Source organism: Vidua macroura, chromosome 2 (genome assembly GCF_024509145.1).
Source record: "Vidua macroura isolate BioBank_ID:100142 chromosome 2, ASM2450914v1, whole genome shotgun sequence".
Classification (NCBI taxonomy): domain Eukaryota; kingdom Metazoa; phylum Chordata; class Aves; order Passeriformes; family Viduidae; genus Vidua; species Vidua macroura.
In genome coordinates, this window is record NC_071572.1 from 4,593,712 (window position 1) to 4,609,809 (window position 16,098).

The window sequence follows — 16,098 nt, forward strand, 5'->3', positions numbered from 1 at the left end:
AGCCTTACATGTGAACAGTTTGGGCTTCAGCATCATTCAAGACAAGGCTGGATGGAGTTCTCAGCAGCCTGATCTAGTGGAAGGTATCCTTGCTCAGATCAGGGGGTCTTTAAGGTCCCTTCTAACCCATTCTGTGATCACTAAACACATGATAGTTTTGTTCTTCTGTTGTTGGCCAATGGGTTTTCAGTTGCTTTATCGACTCCAAAATACAGACAAGTTGTGGAACACATTTTTTTATTAATAACAGGCCACATTTGTACTTTGAAAAGAGTGAAATTAAAAGGTGTATTAAAACATACCCACTCTAAGCAATCTATTTTCTTCAGTAGAAAAAAAGCATACAACAGGTAGAAATCCTATATACACAGTATATCAGTTCCAGTCATCAGCCCCTCCAAACAGTGTTTTGCAAATTGGTACAGTGGTGTTAGAACAGACTATCCAGTTCCAGTCCAGTACAAATTTCAGCTCTTGACTTGCTCATTTAAGACAAACCACTAAGCACCTCGTCCAGTTTACTGATCTCAGATACATACAAGGGAGTACTGTACACGAAGACAGTGTTAAGCTTTTACTTCTGCTTATTCTTTTTGGAATCCTGCCTTGTTATTAAGTCTGCTTCATAAACTTTGAGTACATGGAAATCTGTAATCAATATCTCCATTAAAAAACGTAGCAGAAACCTGATTAACTGTACCTTAAACAACCCTTTCCTCAACTCCTGCATTAATTTCAAGCAGACTGCTGTTGTGCTTATTCTAAACTGGAGACTTTCAGCCCAAAATATCAATTGCTGCAATGAACCATGTATCTATGCCATCTATTTTTTTTTTCTTTTTGTTTTGATGAAAATAAAAAAAAAGCATAATGTTAGTTCTTAAATTAGTTTGGCACATGAGGGGGAAAGAAAAAAAAGCAGGGAGGAGAACACACAAGTTGCATCATTCTCTCAGAACGTCCTTGGTGAGGGGAATGTCCAGATCCAGGCAGGGTGGGCAGGCACGGAACGAGTGACACAGACCACGGCAGACTCCAGCTCTTGGCCTTGCACCTGGCCTCAGCCACACTCAAACACCTCAGTCCATCAGCTGCCACCGCTGGTGAGCGCATCCCTGCACAGCTGGAGAAGGCCCTGAGCTCCAGCAGCCTCCTCACACCAGGTAAAAAAGCACCACTCTGCACCTTTTGCTTAAGTGTCACTTAACAACACCCTAAGCGAGCTGTTCCTGCTCTGCTGAGCGGGCGGGAGCAGGGCCTGACACTTGGGTCTCGGCATGTCAGTGTGGGCCCCGTGCTTCAGGAGAACCTCCACCGCTTTCGCGTGCCCCCCCCGCGCAGCCAGGTGAAGAGCTGTGAACCCCTCGCTGTCAGAAATATCGATATTTTCTGCACTGACAAGTTCTTCTACTACTTCAGAGTGCCCGTTTTCCGCAGCAAGGTGCAGCGCTGTCCTATTTAAAGGGCCTCTGGCTAGAACGCTGGCCCTTTCATCCATCAGCAGCTTTGTTGTGGCTAAGTGGCCGCTGCGGGATGCCAGGTGCAGGGCCGTGTATCCTTCTGCCGTGGCGGCCTCGATGTCTGCCCCGTGCTTGAGGAGCAGCCTGGAGGTGCTGGTGTGGCCGGTTTCGGCGGCGATGTGGAGGGCAGTCTGCAGGAGCCCGTTGCGGACGTTGACGTCCGACTCCAGGTCAATGAGGAGGCGGGCGACGCGGTAGTGACCCCGCTGGGCGGCCAGGTGGAGCGAGGTCCTTCCGTCCACGGTCTGCACGTTGACGTCGGCGCCGCGCTGCTTGGCCAGCAGCTTCACGATGGGGAGGTGGCCCTGCCAGGCAGCGTAGTGAAGGGGCACCCAGTCGTCCTTCCCCTTGATGTTCACGTTGACGCCTCTTCTCAGCAGGATGCGCACGATGTTCTCCTGGCCGTACTGGCAGGCTATGTGGATGGGGGCTCTGCCCTCAAAATCCACCTCGTTTAAGGACGCGTTCTTATCAAGCAGCATTTTGGTGCTGAAATCATCCCCGTTTTGGGCAGCAAAGTGGAGAGCGGTCCACTGGTCCTCATCTTTGGCGTTGACGTTGATTTTCCTGGCCATAATCAGTTCCACGATGCTTTTAAATTTCTTCTCGATGGCTATGTGAAGAGGGGTGGACCCTTTCTTGTTGGTGAGGTTAGGGTTAGCGTTGTACAGCAGGAGCCATTTGACACATTCTTCTTGACCTGCTTCAACAGCCAAGTGCAGAAGACTGGAGTTCCCATCTAAAACAATATCAACATCTTGAGGCTGGAGGATCTTCATCAGCTTGCTGGTATCTCCAGATAAAATTGCCTCCGTTAGCTTCCTCTTCTGTATGTCTGTAGTACCAATATCTGAATAGATACAAGGAAGAAATTTTTTACCATGAGGGTGGTGAAACAACTGAACAGCTTGCCCAGAACAGTGGTGGATGCCACATTCCTGAACACATTCAGCTTGATCTAGTTGAAGATGTCCCTGGTCATTAAAGATCCATTCCAACCCAAACTGTTCTAAGATTCTGTGGAAAACACAGCATCACAATTCTGATGCCCATCAAACCTTACCTGCCCATGGTTTCAGCACTGAGCTGCCTGCAGAGCAATTCACCCCCCTTGCTCCACAGGAGTCCCAGAACATTTTCAGGTCAGATTTGAGCCCCCACTAACTCTCTTTGTTGTGGTATGAAGACCAAAGGATGTTGTGGTTGATCACCCTGCACTAACCATTGTTTACCTAACTGAAAACCAGATGTCTGGGGTTTGCAGCACTGGAATGAAAAAGTGAGGGGGTCTTTAGCACAATAGCCCCAAGGGCTGCTGAGAAGGTGACTTGAGTCCTCTCAAAAACTAAGGTGCTGAGGTTTAGGCTTAGTGTAACTGAAAAAGCCACAAACTCAGCTGACCTGACTGGGCAGTGGCTTTAATCCCACATCAAGCGGGATGCTGGACTAGTAGTGACCTCCCTTCCAACCAACCTCTACATGACCAATTCTGTAATTGCTTTAATGGGAGTTTACTCCTTTACAAAAGTAAATGAGATTTATTTTTTTCTCATTAGATCATGTTCGAGAACCACATAATTTTTTTTTGTGTTTTTTCCTTTTAAATAACTACCTCCAGTAAACAAATTTGTGGTGCTGACAGCAAGAGAAAGCAAGGCTAACAGTAATTTCCAGAATGTTATTCTACTCTCCAACCCATTGACTCCCATGCCCCAATCCAAACAACTACAAAGGAAAACTTGACCATTACCTGAACTCTCCCGTTCAAAGGAAAGGGAAAGGGATCCTCTGGATGAAAAAGCTGAATCTACAGATGAAACTCCTGAAAGCCGCTTGTCACTGGAGGCAAGTTTGGACTCAGAAGAGCTGCGGCTGAGATCCTCAGGGCCTTCCATGGTCTGTGAAATCCCTGAATCCAACTGGGACAACAACTCTGAGAGACTGTAATCCTTAACTGATGGAAGAGCAGGCTCCTGTTTCTTCTGGGATAGTGCACAAATCCCCTTCAAGAGAAGCACACAAGCATTTTAGAAAGGTCAGCAAACAAAACTGATCACAAGGCTCTACAGAAGAAACATAATTTTTTTAGTTTGCAGGTAGCCTTAAAAACTATTTGTATTAAATGAAACCTATGAATTAGGTCACTGAAATTTTTTCAGAAGCAGGAGGGCAGCTGCCATCAGTACCCAGAACCACTAAAGCCACGTGGCTCTTCTGTCTATGATGGTTTTTAAGATCAGTCACACCCACACAGTTCCAGCCTTTATTTCCTAACTGTCCAATTCTCCCTCCACAAAATAAGATGCACTTGCATTTGGTTCTGCCCTGAGGTTTTCCTGAGCTGGTCCATGCCCCTGCCCCTGCTTGTCCTTCACCAAGACCCACTTCTATCAGGCAAGGTGGTGCTCAAAAGCAGCAAAGAGAAGGTTGATTGGAACCTTCCATGTCATAAAGGAGCCTGTTCCTTCCAAAACCCTGCAAGTTTGAACACAAAGTGAAAGAGAAAATACCTCAGGCTGCTGCTCTGGGGCATTCTTGGTGTCCAGGTCCTGAGTTATCATCTCTTTTGTTTCATCTTCTGGTTTTTCACAAAGGGCCTCTGTTTCTGAAGTGATTTCTTTCAAGAAAACAAGAGAAGGTTTTAGTGCTTGGTTTTTCCAGAAGGAGAGTTTTTGAAATACCCTGCTGCCTTTCTCTATCAATTGAACTTAAAATCTCTGAGATACTGAGGGAGAAGGACTCCAGTGCTGACCATTCCATCCAGCACCTCCTCGGTGGGCACAAGCATGCAGCCAAGCCAAGGGTACACAGGGCTGCTCAAACAATTCATTTTCAGTCACACCAGACTGCTGTTACACAGGGGCCACACTACAGGACTGAACTGCTGGCAGATTTAGATATGTTTTTGGGTTTTTTTTAGAAGATGGAATCCATCATTCCTTGTTTGAGCAGGAAGAGAGGGAACAAGCAAATCTCTCCCATTAATGTTAAATGAAGCTACATCCCTCTGCACACTTGAATTCGTAACAGGTGCTTTGGACAAGTTCAAACCTTTTACTGGCAGAGAAGTGACTGTACAAACTGTTTCATTACAAGAAAACAATTCAGTTTCTCAGCATACAACAGTACAAATTTCAAGAGCCAGTTCCTTCAATGCTTTGGTACACTGCAAACCAAACCAACTCCAGCTTGGCTTATGTCCTGACACTCACTATCAGAAATAAACATAATTTCTGTCTAAATGAACCAACTGGCTCCGTACAAGGCTTGTGTTTACATAACACCATCGTGGTCAGACATGTCCTCAGATAATCCCTTCCTCCACAAATGAGTAAGTGGCCTGTATCATTGTCTCCACCACACAATGTGCTCTATTTACTCTGTCACAGAGCTTCTCAGCGTTTACCCAAAGAATTAGCAGACTCCTGAGCAATAACATGACTCATAGAAGGATAAATGGGCAGCCAAGTTAAGAGGAAATCTTACCTTGAAATGTTGGCCGTTCACCAGGATCATCTTGCCAACATTTTTGCATCAGTTTGATCAAGTTATTACATGAATGAGGTCTGGATTTGGAAACAGCAGGTAGCTCTGGGCGGTGGCCTTTAACTACTTTTACCATAATATGTAAAATATTGTTTTCCTCTGCAAAGCAAAAGCACACAAATTTAGATGTCCCAGCAAAAGGAATCACTTCTTTTTTTCCCAAGAGCATTAAGAGTGCATTAGGCTGAAAATTTGTTTTCACACTTTTTTTCCTAGATTTCTTATCAATAGGGGGGAAAATTGTTGGTTGTCTTCTCCAACAAGACATTTTTTAATATCTTGAAGCAGTAACACCTGCTTCTCATGTATCATTTAAAAACAATTTTCAGCAAGTGACTGTGTTCTTTGTCCACCTATTAAAGATAAAGAACAAAAGGAAAGAAAAAACCTCAAACAGTTCTTTACTACCTCTCTTTGGATTTCCATAGCTGCTGTAAGAAAACAGAACCTTAGTTTTTATTTGGACCAGGTACCTGAACTATTCATAAAGGTGAAGGAAGAACACAAATCAAGAGGTGCAGTAGTGCAGCTCCTGGCTGTAAATCAATCACTGGGCTAAACGGAATCGCTCACTGGGAGAAAAACTAATAGTAGACTGGAACTTGTTGGGACATGTTTGCTATACATAGGCCAGTCACAGACACAGGAAAGTCATAAAGAATAAACAGCTGCCTGTTGAGGTGCATTTACTGCAGGGTGGAACAGGGCTTATTCTCACAGACAGCTTTTCTTTTTTTTTTTTTTTTTTTTAAGGAACAAATCTGTACCCACAATCTACAAATAAACTGCAGAACCTCTCTACAGAGGAGCTGCTTCTGAACAGCAGCAGAGCTGCCTGCCAAGTTGCCTTTGCCACACACTGATCTGAAGCTGTGCAGCAAACTCCAGCAGAAGCAAAAATGTGCAGACAAGGGCCCCTGCAGCAATACAGGTTCTGTTTTCACGACATAGCACAAAGGAGGACTTAAGCTTGTGATCAGAAACTGAGATTTTAAAGGTCTCTACCACACAAGACTGTCAGAATTTGGAAGTCATGCACAAAAATCTGGGGCTGCTGGGGCAAGAAGTGTGTTTATCAATGGGAAAAAGGAAAAAAAAATCCAAGATAACAAACAACTTACCTGCAAAAGGCTTCTTCTGTGTAAGAACTCCCCAAACCACGATGGAAAAGCTACCAAAAAAAATTTTAAAAGGTAAAAAAAAAAATCTAGAAAAATTTTTAACCAAAAGAACCTCACAGAAGTGTAATTTATTTTCTTTATCCCTCCACTTCTGCACCTAATTCAGCTGATGAACACACACACACATGCACAGAAGAATGCAGCTAAGACCCATGATTTCAAAGTCTAGCTTTGGCAGGGAGGAACCTGAGGCAGCAAACACAGGAACTTGCTGGAGGCTGCCAAGTCCTTGGTAGCATTTACCAACCACTCCACATGCACTCTGACAAAATCAGAGAAAGCATTACAGTGGATTTAATTTAATGCTTCTGCCCTGCAAGATGACTTTAAATAAATCAATTTAATTTAGAATAATAGATATCTTTTTAATCTAAAGCTGTGATTTCCTTTTCCTAATAATCTTGCCATGAAAGAGGAGCCAAAGACCTAGTGATGAAATCCACTGAAGATAACTCAGAATTTTATCACACACTCAAAAAGTAGGCCAGGATGTACCTTTAGAAGGGAAATTAAAGGTGGGCAGAGTGCCTCCCACTGCCAGCTGCTAACAAATAATTTCAAGACCCAGGATCACCTGCAGTTTTAAAAGGCTTCTCTCTACCCTACAAAGACTTGCAAAACCCAAAGCAAATGTGACACATTTCAAGACGAGGCTCAAACTGGATTTAGGGATTTCATGCTTAAAAAACAAGTAAAAAAGGGCTCATTTTACAGGGTTACTAAAATAGCATTTAGGTGTTTTCATAGTTCACTGACCTGTACACATCATGTTTGGTGTCAAAACACCTGTTTTTCTCCTTGATGCGCTCTGGAGGAAGATAGGCAATCGTGCCACACAAGCCATCCATGCTGATGTCATGGGAATGGGACAAGCCATTGCACTTTGCAAGCCCAAAGTCAGAAATCTAAAAAAAAAAAAAAAAAAAAAAAAAGAGGAGGAAGAAGGTGAGAAAAGTGCATGGTACCATCAGACTTTCAAGGTGTTCACAAAATATTTTCTGCAAAGAACAACAGGATCATCCAACAAATACAGTGAAGGGCTGTTCAGAAATATTAAGCCAATAAAACATCTCTGGAAGCATCATGCTATGGTAGGTTTTTCTTTATGGTTAAGCTAAAAGAAGAAGAAGAAGAAAAAATAAAAGGAATAAAGGCAAGCAGTTTTTGCAAGCAGCAGCATGCCAGCCCATTACATAGCAAACACAACAAACAGTCAAGACAATTTATTGTAATTTAAACCAGTCGAATTTAGCTACTGCAAACTCCTTTAATGTAATTATTGGCCCTGCCACCCCCTTTCCCTACATAACCTCACAGTGTATGAGGTGTTTAAACGTCCTGGCTCTCCAATGAACTCTGGAGAATCACTCTTCCAGGTGTTCTGTTACACTGACCATGCCAGTGAGGACCAAGCCCAACAGCAGAGCCACCAAGTGCTAAAAATCCCAAATGGAAACAACACACACACACACACACACACACACACACCAAAAACCCACACTGGGAACTCTTTTTGGCAGCCAGGAGATAGAGCAAGTTGGTGCAGTGACGCAGGGAGCACAGCTGAAATGAGCACAACAAGTGACAGCAAGTTTATAAAAAGGACACACCTCCACTTTAATTTCAAGTGTCAAGCAAATATGCATTCATTTGCTCTCAAAGGCATACCAATCATCGAGCAAACAGATAGGCCAGGAATTTCCTTTGTCTTACTTATTTCCCACTGGACAAAAATGTCTATTATGCCAAGTGGAAATTTCAAGAAAAGTCAAGTCTTTTTGGACCACTGAACCCACTGATTTTTGTCTACATGTCAGATAAGATTCCCCCTCCCCCTAACTTACACATTCCTTTTATCTAATATATACTCAGGTTTTTTAATGACTCATTGCCCTTTTGATCTTCACAGCTTCTCCTTTGAGAAAGTTTTCCCTCAAAACAACAAGCATAATTAAAAAAACTTTTTTTTTTTTTAATAGGCTCCGACTGTACACTTTGAGAAGTTTCTCTCTAAAGATACCACAGAACTAGTTGTAACACGTGTCCATTACTGGAAAGGGAGAAAACTGCTGCCAGCTTCAGCCTCCTGGAGAACAGGCACATTACACAGCCATGCAAGGAATCTCCTTTTGCCATAAAACAAACAAAGCAACCCACACAGCTTCAGCAAGAACTTCTCCCATGGACAAAGAGCTCAGCAGAGGCATTCTGAGGAGCTGGAGAAGTCCTGCACCCTAAAGCACAGGTATGTCCAACCTGTTGTCCCTCTTTAATCTGTAATGTGGGAATGACTTGAGAACAAAAAAACCCACACACAGGAAAAAAAAAAAAAAAAAAGAGGGAGGAAAAAAGGGAAAAAGCAAAGTCATCTGAAGGAATAGTTTCTCATCCTTGTGGAGCTACACTCTCAAGAGAGGATTGCTGGACTCCAGGAAAGCCGCAAGGAACCCTTGTCCACACGCCAGGTCACCCTGGGAAGAGTCAAATTGACCACTGCAGGAAATGCTGCATGAGTCTGGGGCACTTGGTGCTCCACAGGAGAACAAAAGCCCAACCCCAGCATCACACCAGGCTGTGGTGTCAGGTTCAGAAATGAACTGAACCCTGCAAGTCTGAACGGATCCGACGTGGTGAAGCGCTGCTCTCCTTTGATTAACGTGAGGCAGAGGCTTGTGTACTCCTCAAGAAATCCAGGCATAATTAAAGCCACACACCTCCCTCTTTGTCTAAACAATGGCGTGTTTCCTATTGCATGAGTTAAGAAATAAAGATGAAATGCAGACAGCAGGGTGACACTCCTGTGTTTGGAGCCACCAGCTACGGTGTGTGAATCTAAGGCTGGGGGCTAAGGCAGAGCTGAGCACTCCAGACAGAAAAAGTCACCCTACAAACTAAGAAACAGCTAAGGTACATAGCATACACCCTCCCTGGGCCAGAAAGAGCTTCACCTTGTGGAACTGTCCCTACCTAGTGTGAAGGACTGGGTGTCAATTAATTAAAAAGTCACCTGTACAGCAGGGCTTCCATCATACCAAATTCTGCAGGAGAAAGCACTGGAAATTGAGGAATTGTTATCTTGCAGGCTGCAACAAAACAGCGACATTCTGCAGACAGCTTTTCGTGGCTTTTATTAGTTCCTCTAGGGCAAATTTTCCTCACTGCATGGTGTATTTAGGTATGCAGGTTCTTTAAACACCAGTGGGAACTGCGCAGTGGGTGGAAGATACAGCCATTTAACTTGCCTGGTTTGCCTTTAAATTGCTTGCCAGGCACCTCATTCTGCAACTCCCTTGCTGGGGAAGGCAGTGAAAGTGGAGCACCCTTCCCCACTCCTTCCTCCACATCCTTGCTGGTCCCTGCAGCCCACCCCAGGCTCTGCCCTTCCCCTAAATTCCAAGCGAATCCACAATCTCACTCCTCACACTGATGTCTTGTGAAGGCTGAGCTAGAGCAGAGGCTGGACAGAGCTAAAGAACAAAGCAGGGATTTATGAAAAGGATCTCCTCCATGGATCCACCTTGGGCAGCACCAGAGCCCAGCCAGGGCTGCACCCAAGAGGAACCAAAATGGTCCCAAAATGCACGAGCGCTCCCGGGGGCTCTCACTGGGATCAGCTCTGCTCCATTTGCACCTTGCAGTTCATTGTCCCATTCCAGCTTTAGCCCATGCACTCCCATCCTGCTTGTTTTTCTCTCTCCAGCCCACGCTGTTTGTGCTCTTGGGCCTGAGCTTTGGATCATTTGTCCTTGGTGCCCAGCTGGAGAAGGAATTGTTTTGTCTCTCTGCTCTGTGAAGAGAGCTCACCATCCCCTAATGTGAAGCCCAGACCCACACACTAAAGCAGCACAGAATGTGAAACACACAAAAGCTAAAAACCTGAGGCATCAGCACCAGTGATTTCAGGTGGGTCCCTTCAAAAGCACACGTGGCACCACAGGGGAGACACGGAGGCGACAGACTGCTCCATGCAAAACCCGCGGCGGGGAGAAGGAAAGGAGCCTTGGCCAGAGCCCACGCAGGCAGTGGGAAGGTTCATGTTCAGGCAGCTCTGCTCCTTCAAGGGCTGCATGAGAACCAACACGTGAGCGCCGAGCAGGGACGGGAGCTGCACATGTTTTCCTGCCCACTTCCAGCAGTGTTTGCTTTACTGAAGGATTCCAAGATCTGAAGATTTCCATTTTTTTTTTTTTTTTTTTTTTTTTTTTTTAGTTCAGTTTATTTTTAACTTCATGCACGCAAGACATTCTCTGCTTCTGCCATTTGTGGATCTTTCCACGCTAGTTCATACAAAAACACTCACTTGCAAAGTTTTAGATGCTTTAAGAAATTATTTTTGTAGTTCTTTTGTATTTTGCAATTTCTTTTTTTTTTAACTAGAAGATATGCTCACATAACTACAACAGCTACTACAGTCAGCTATTCCCAAGCACTGCAGGGATCTAGTTCCCAGGAACAAAATGAGTGCTTGGAAAGTGCCTTTTTTTAGTGATGACTCCTGACAGGCTGCCCTGAACTCTGCTCTCACCTCCTGATGTCCTGAACTGTGCACTTAGCTCCTGATGCTTTATGTCATTTTTCTGCAAGCAAAACTCAAGAACCCACGGCACTGGACTCAGGGACAGAGTTCACCAAAAGGTTTTCTGCATCAAATTCACTGGATTAATTTTTAATCTCTGCTGCAACATCCAGCATTTGTCTCTGTACAAAGTCTCTGCACTTGGATATTGAGAATGCCCCCACATTTGTCTGTGAGGTATAAGGGTGTCTGGTGGCAGGGGATGTTTCCTTTGGTTTTTCTGGGGGTAGGGGGAAAGGCTGTTACATTTTTGTTCTTAAGAAATGCCTGAAATTTTAAAGGAATTTGCATGGGTCACAGATTTGGACTACTAAAAATTACGACTAAAAAATAATTCCAAATACCAACACAATGCGCACTTCAAACCTATGTCTTTATGAATAGTTTTTTTTTTTTTTTAATGAATGCACTTCAGTTAGCTTCTAAAATAAACTTTTCTGAAACAGACTGTATTTCCATCCTTTTCCAACCTGCCCCGAAACTTTTAACTCCTCCAAACCAGTTTCAGGTGGGACATTTGCAATGCTCTTTTCAGAAGCAGCACAAACCAAAGCCAAACGCCCATTTTAATCAATTGTGAATCTGCATTACTCTAACAGGGATGGTTTTGTTCCCTCCCCTGTGCCACCACAATTAGATCAATCAGAGAATTGATCAAGGTGCAAACCAGCTCTGTTAGTTGGGATTAAAGAGCCATGCAACAACAGCCCTGCATGGAAACCTTGATCAGGAAGGGTAGGAAACAAGCAGAAGGGACACACAAAACAAGGCTCTCCTCATCTGTAATAACAGGAGAGCAATTGCAGCTGATAAAAAAGTGGCTGTGCTACCTACATCAGGCAGTCTAATAAAAGGAGACAACTGCTCTTTACCAGCCTGGCCTCTGGGTATTGCTTGTACCTACAGTTAACAACCTACATGAAGAAGCTTTCTGATCATTACATTTGCCATCTGACTAGGTTGCTTCTAACTCCATTCTCAGAAATTTTGCAGCTGAAGCTGCAAAAAATAAAAGTGAAGACCACAGAGGCAAGACCATCAGCACGGTACAACACAGCAGCAAATTTCACATTGGTTTAAACTGGAGAACTGGGGAGGGGAGAAAAGCAACTACAGAGGGCTTAAAGCAGTGCACAGCTGAGAGCAGCTCGTTCTGCTTCAAGTTCCTTAAAACCAAAATCTAGGAGATGAAAAACAACTGGTCAGGCTTGTTTCTGTGTATACATGAACCCACACATATATACATGTATGTCTGTGTATGTGTACAAATACATATATGACAAGATGAGGAGCTGCAAAAAACCCAGGCTGGATACTGACAGAAACAAGAGCTTAAAAATGTTTCTGCCCAAAAGTATTAAGCTGCAGGTCAGCTTAATTTTAAACACCTGAACAAAAAGCAACACTCTTGACATGAGATTTTGGAAGACAGGAAACCTGTGAAGCAGCAACAGAGATCATGCAACAGGCATGGCAGCTGGCAACAAGTTGGGCATGAGATTTCTGCACGTGGTGGGGTGTTTATTCTCCTACCAAGGGCCCTGCAGAGAGATCACATTGCAGCAGGGAAGGAGCAAACTCCCAGCCCACGAGGGCAGAGCTGGAATGTGGCATTGCTTCCCCCGTGCCAGCGATTGCCACATCACAGCAGCTCAAGGGATGCATCCAGAACGCGTGTGGAGGGCAGGAGAGCTGAAGAATGAGCTCAAAAGATGTGGTCCAGCTGAGCAAAGAAATAAATGTCAGACAGTGTGTAAATATTGAAAGATTGAGTATGAGGAACACTGGAGAAAGAGGCAAGGGAGGATCTTGTTGGTAAAGGTTGACACGAAGGAAGACAAAGTCTGCCTGGGTATGGAATAATCCTGCCAAGGAAAGCACAGTGTTTAAGGCAAACAAGAAGGAGCAGGACATGGCAGGGAAGGCAGCTGCCAGCACCAGCTCACACAAGGGAGGATGGATGCATCCACCTTCCAGAAAACAGCAAAGCTTTACCTTGCGCTGTACACGTTACACACAAATATTTAAAATCACCAGGGAATCCCCCAGTGTGCCCTTGGTAAAGCTAATATCTGTCTATCTATATCCCTGCCCAGGCTAATGCCATCCTCCTAATTATCCTCCCAGTTCAGCACACACTTATGTAATGGCCAGGCTTTATGATATGGAGGCACCCACTTGATGATAAGTTCTGTACAGCAGCACTGCCTTAGTCACCAGCCTCACTCAGGGCTTTTACAGTGAGCACAGGGCTTGTAAAAGGAGCAGGGTGTGTTTGCATTTAACTGCAGGATGGCACAGCAGCTTTTCCAATGCTCTCCACTGGAAGACTGACTGTTTCCTGGCTCAAGGGCAAACAGTTTGTAAAAATCCTCCCTACCTCCAAACTCTTCTTTTGGAGTCTGCAACATCTCTTCACTCACCTTGGGACTCTATTAGGGACAGGTCACATACTAAATTAATGCTGACATTTAAAAACACTTCAATCAGCAGCTCCATTAGCCCTCCAGCAAGAAAATGCACATTAAATCAAGCTGCAGGGTCTGAAAGTTAATTGTAAATTTCACGCCACACAAGAAGAAGGTTAGGGGCCACATTTTTAAAGTGAAGGCGCCTCACAGAATATGTTCATCTGTCATTTTGCATATGGATTCCTGTGCCTGCTTTGCTTCTTGGAGGGCTTTCCAAGATGCCTGTGGATGTAAAAGACTGCTGGCTGGAAAAGGTTTGGATTAGACCATTCCTTCCTGGACTCCGTGGAAAGGATCCGAAGACCTTGATGTGTTTTGCACAGAAGCACATCAGGGATGTCAGCAATGACCTCACCAGAGACTTTTTTATTTTGGTACATTTTGCACTTTGCCCCCATTGTGTTACATCACCACCCTGATATAGGCTGTGCAGCAGGCAGAGCATCAGACACTTCAACCTCCTGAAACAGTGAGAAAAACACAGCCTTGCTATCTGGGCTCACGGATGAGTCAAGAATCAGGAATTTAAGAAGTTATGCAAGCAAGCATGAACTTTTAAGTAAATAAATACTTAGCAAAGGTCTCTCAGCACGATTGTGTGAGAACAGGCTTTCAGCAGTTCAAATCCTGATGTTGTGGTCATAATAGCATGATCACCTCTAGATGCCTCCTACCTCAGAAAGAAAATCCTTCTAAGAAATAAATGACTAAGAGACTTAGTAAAAAAGCTGAGACCATCACAAGTGTGATTTCATTAGTGGTACACACCTCTTGTGGCTCCAACCCTATCATGACATCAGGAAATCTGTCTTTATTTAATGAAAACTTCATTTTTAGAAGGATACAGGCAAGACCAAAGGCACTTGATCAGTGAGGGGGCCAAGAAAACAGGGAGCAGATGGATTATGACACTGCTAAAAAAAAATTGAACACTTAAAAAAAAAAAAAAAACAAAAAAAAAAAAACCAGGGAAAAAACTGTATTTCAGTCTCAGTGCTCCCTGAAAAGAAAGTTGAGAAAGCAAGCACAACCTCCTCGGTCCAGCTGATCACAGAACCTCCAGCAGAGAAGGCCAACAAGTTTGCCAGTTTACTCTGGAAATGGATAACAAAAATAATTTCATGCTGCTACAGCCACAAAAGAAATTCCTTTCAGTGACCTCTGGTATGCATGAACAGTCAGAACAGAGATACTTCCTCACTGTACATGCCCTGAGCAAATGGAAATGAGCTGCCTCTGGGAAGGCTTCCCCAGGCTCCAGCTGAAAATGAGATCTGTGCATTTAGTGGTGCAGACAAAGACCCAGAACAAGGCAATCTTGGCAACTGTGCAAGTGGCAAAGACAATTTAGAGGTTCACACCACTTTTCTTCCTGTTCTCAAAAGAAATTTGTAGCAGGACCCATTAGGTCTCAGAACCAGAGTTTGCTGCATCCTTCTAAAATTTCAGGAGGGTTCCCACGAAGTTCCCTAACCACACCTCTATCTATGTATTAAAATGGTGCATAAACCAGGTGCATTTATTTAAGGGCTGTATTTGGGTGGATTTTAATGTGGGAATCAGAGGGGTTGGGTCAGTGGGCATTTCTTTAATTCTAAAGGAATGCTGCTGGTTTCTAGTTGTTTTTTTTTTTTTTTTTTTTGCATCTGGCAGGAGCCATGGGGGAACATCCAAAGGTCGGATACCCTGGCACAGAGCGCGTACCTTGACGTGGTAGTGGGCATCCAGCAGGATGTTTGCAGGCTTGAGGTCCAGGTGGAGCAGGGGCGGGGACATGCAGTGCAGGAAGTTCATCCCCACCGCTGTCTCGTGGATGATGCGGAAGCGCAGTTCCCAGGGCAGGGGCTCGGAGGCCAGGAGCTTTTCCAGAGACCCCGTTTCCATGTATTCCATGACCAGGCCCACCGGCTCTCTGCAGATGCCATAAACAGGAAGGATGTAGCGAAACTTTGCCATTTCCATCTTCCTGGCTTCTTCCAGTAACTCCATGCGCTCCCTGGGTGGAAGAGAACGGGAGGTGAAGGATGGAGCAGCTGCTTCTCCTCAGGCCAAGCACGCACAAAACATTTCTTATAACAACCAACACCACATTTCACCATCACCCCCTCACTGACCCCACGCTGCATCTCACCAGCCTGCACTCCAGGTGTATTTCCATATTTACTGATTTGGGGTTTTATGCTTTCAATGGTAGGCTGCGGAAGAGGTTTTACAGCGACTTCTGTGAGCCAGAGAGAAGTTTGATCAGAGGATCCATGTTTACCCCTGAAAGAATTTCCTACCAAGGTCGTTGACATAGAAACCAAGAAAGCAAGAAGGATAAATGAGAGAAACATGCAACTGTCTATTCCAATAAGCACTTTGTTTGTCTTTCCTGGCCAATGAGTAAACTTATAGCTTTGTAAGAACGCATAAAAAGCATGCATGCTATAATAAAAAACAGTTTGAAGCCTTCTGAAAATGGAGTGTATTGCTTTGTATTGTCTCTGTCTCAACTATGAGAGGAGGCAGCTCCCAGCTGCAGGACCACAGGTGAGCCCTGCACTTCCACGGTGTGAATACCTCCAGTGCAAAGCCCATCTCCCTGCTGTGGTTATGCTGTGCTGTTCAGAAGGAGGGCGATACACTGGGAGCCCAGCTTTACCACTGCTCTAACTCCTTGGGCTGAAGTAATTAACTTTTGGTGAGTCATAAGGCTGTGTTAATCAGAAGAGAAGCCAGACAGCATCTCTTCAGCAGCCCTGCTGGTGCATCCTGAGTGTTCACAGACCCAGACCTTGGGAGAGGAATCCTTGGACCCACCA

The 16,098-nt window shown here is 44.6% G+C and overlaps 1 protein-coding gene across 1 annotated transcript; it reads right to left on the reverse strand.

The window, feature by feature from the left end:
• Positions 1-228: 228 nt before the first annotated feature.
• On the reverse strand, positions 229-15,284 carry RIPK4 (receptor interacting serine/threonine kinase 4). The gene is made up of 7 exons (XM_053970433.1): positions 14,999-15,284; positions 7,004-7,152; positions 6,188-6,237; positions 5,007-5,165; positions 4,031-4,137; positions 3,271-3,523; positions 229-2,370 (listed from the first exon to the last, which is right to left on the reverse strand). The coding sequence occupies exons 1-7, from the start codon at positions 15,281-15,283 to the stop codon at positions 1,193-1,195; spliced, it is 2,181 nt and encodes a 726-aa protein (XP_053826408.1). The 5' UTR covers position 15,284; the 3' UTR covers positions 229-1,192.
• Positions 15,285-16,098: the final 814 nt, after the last annotated feature.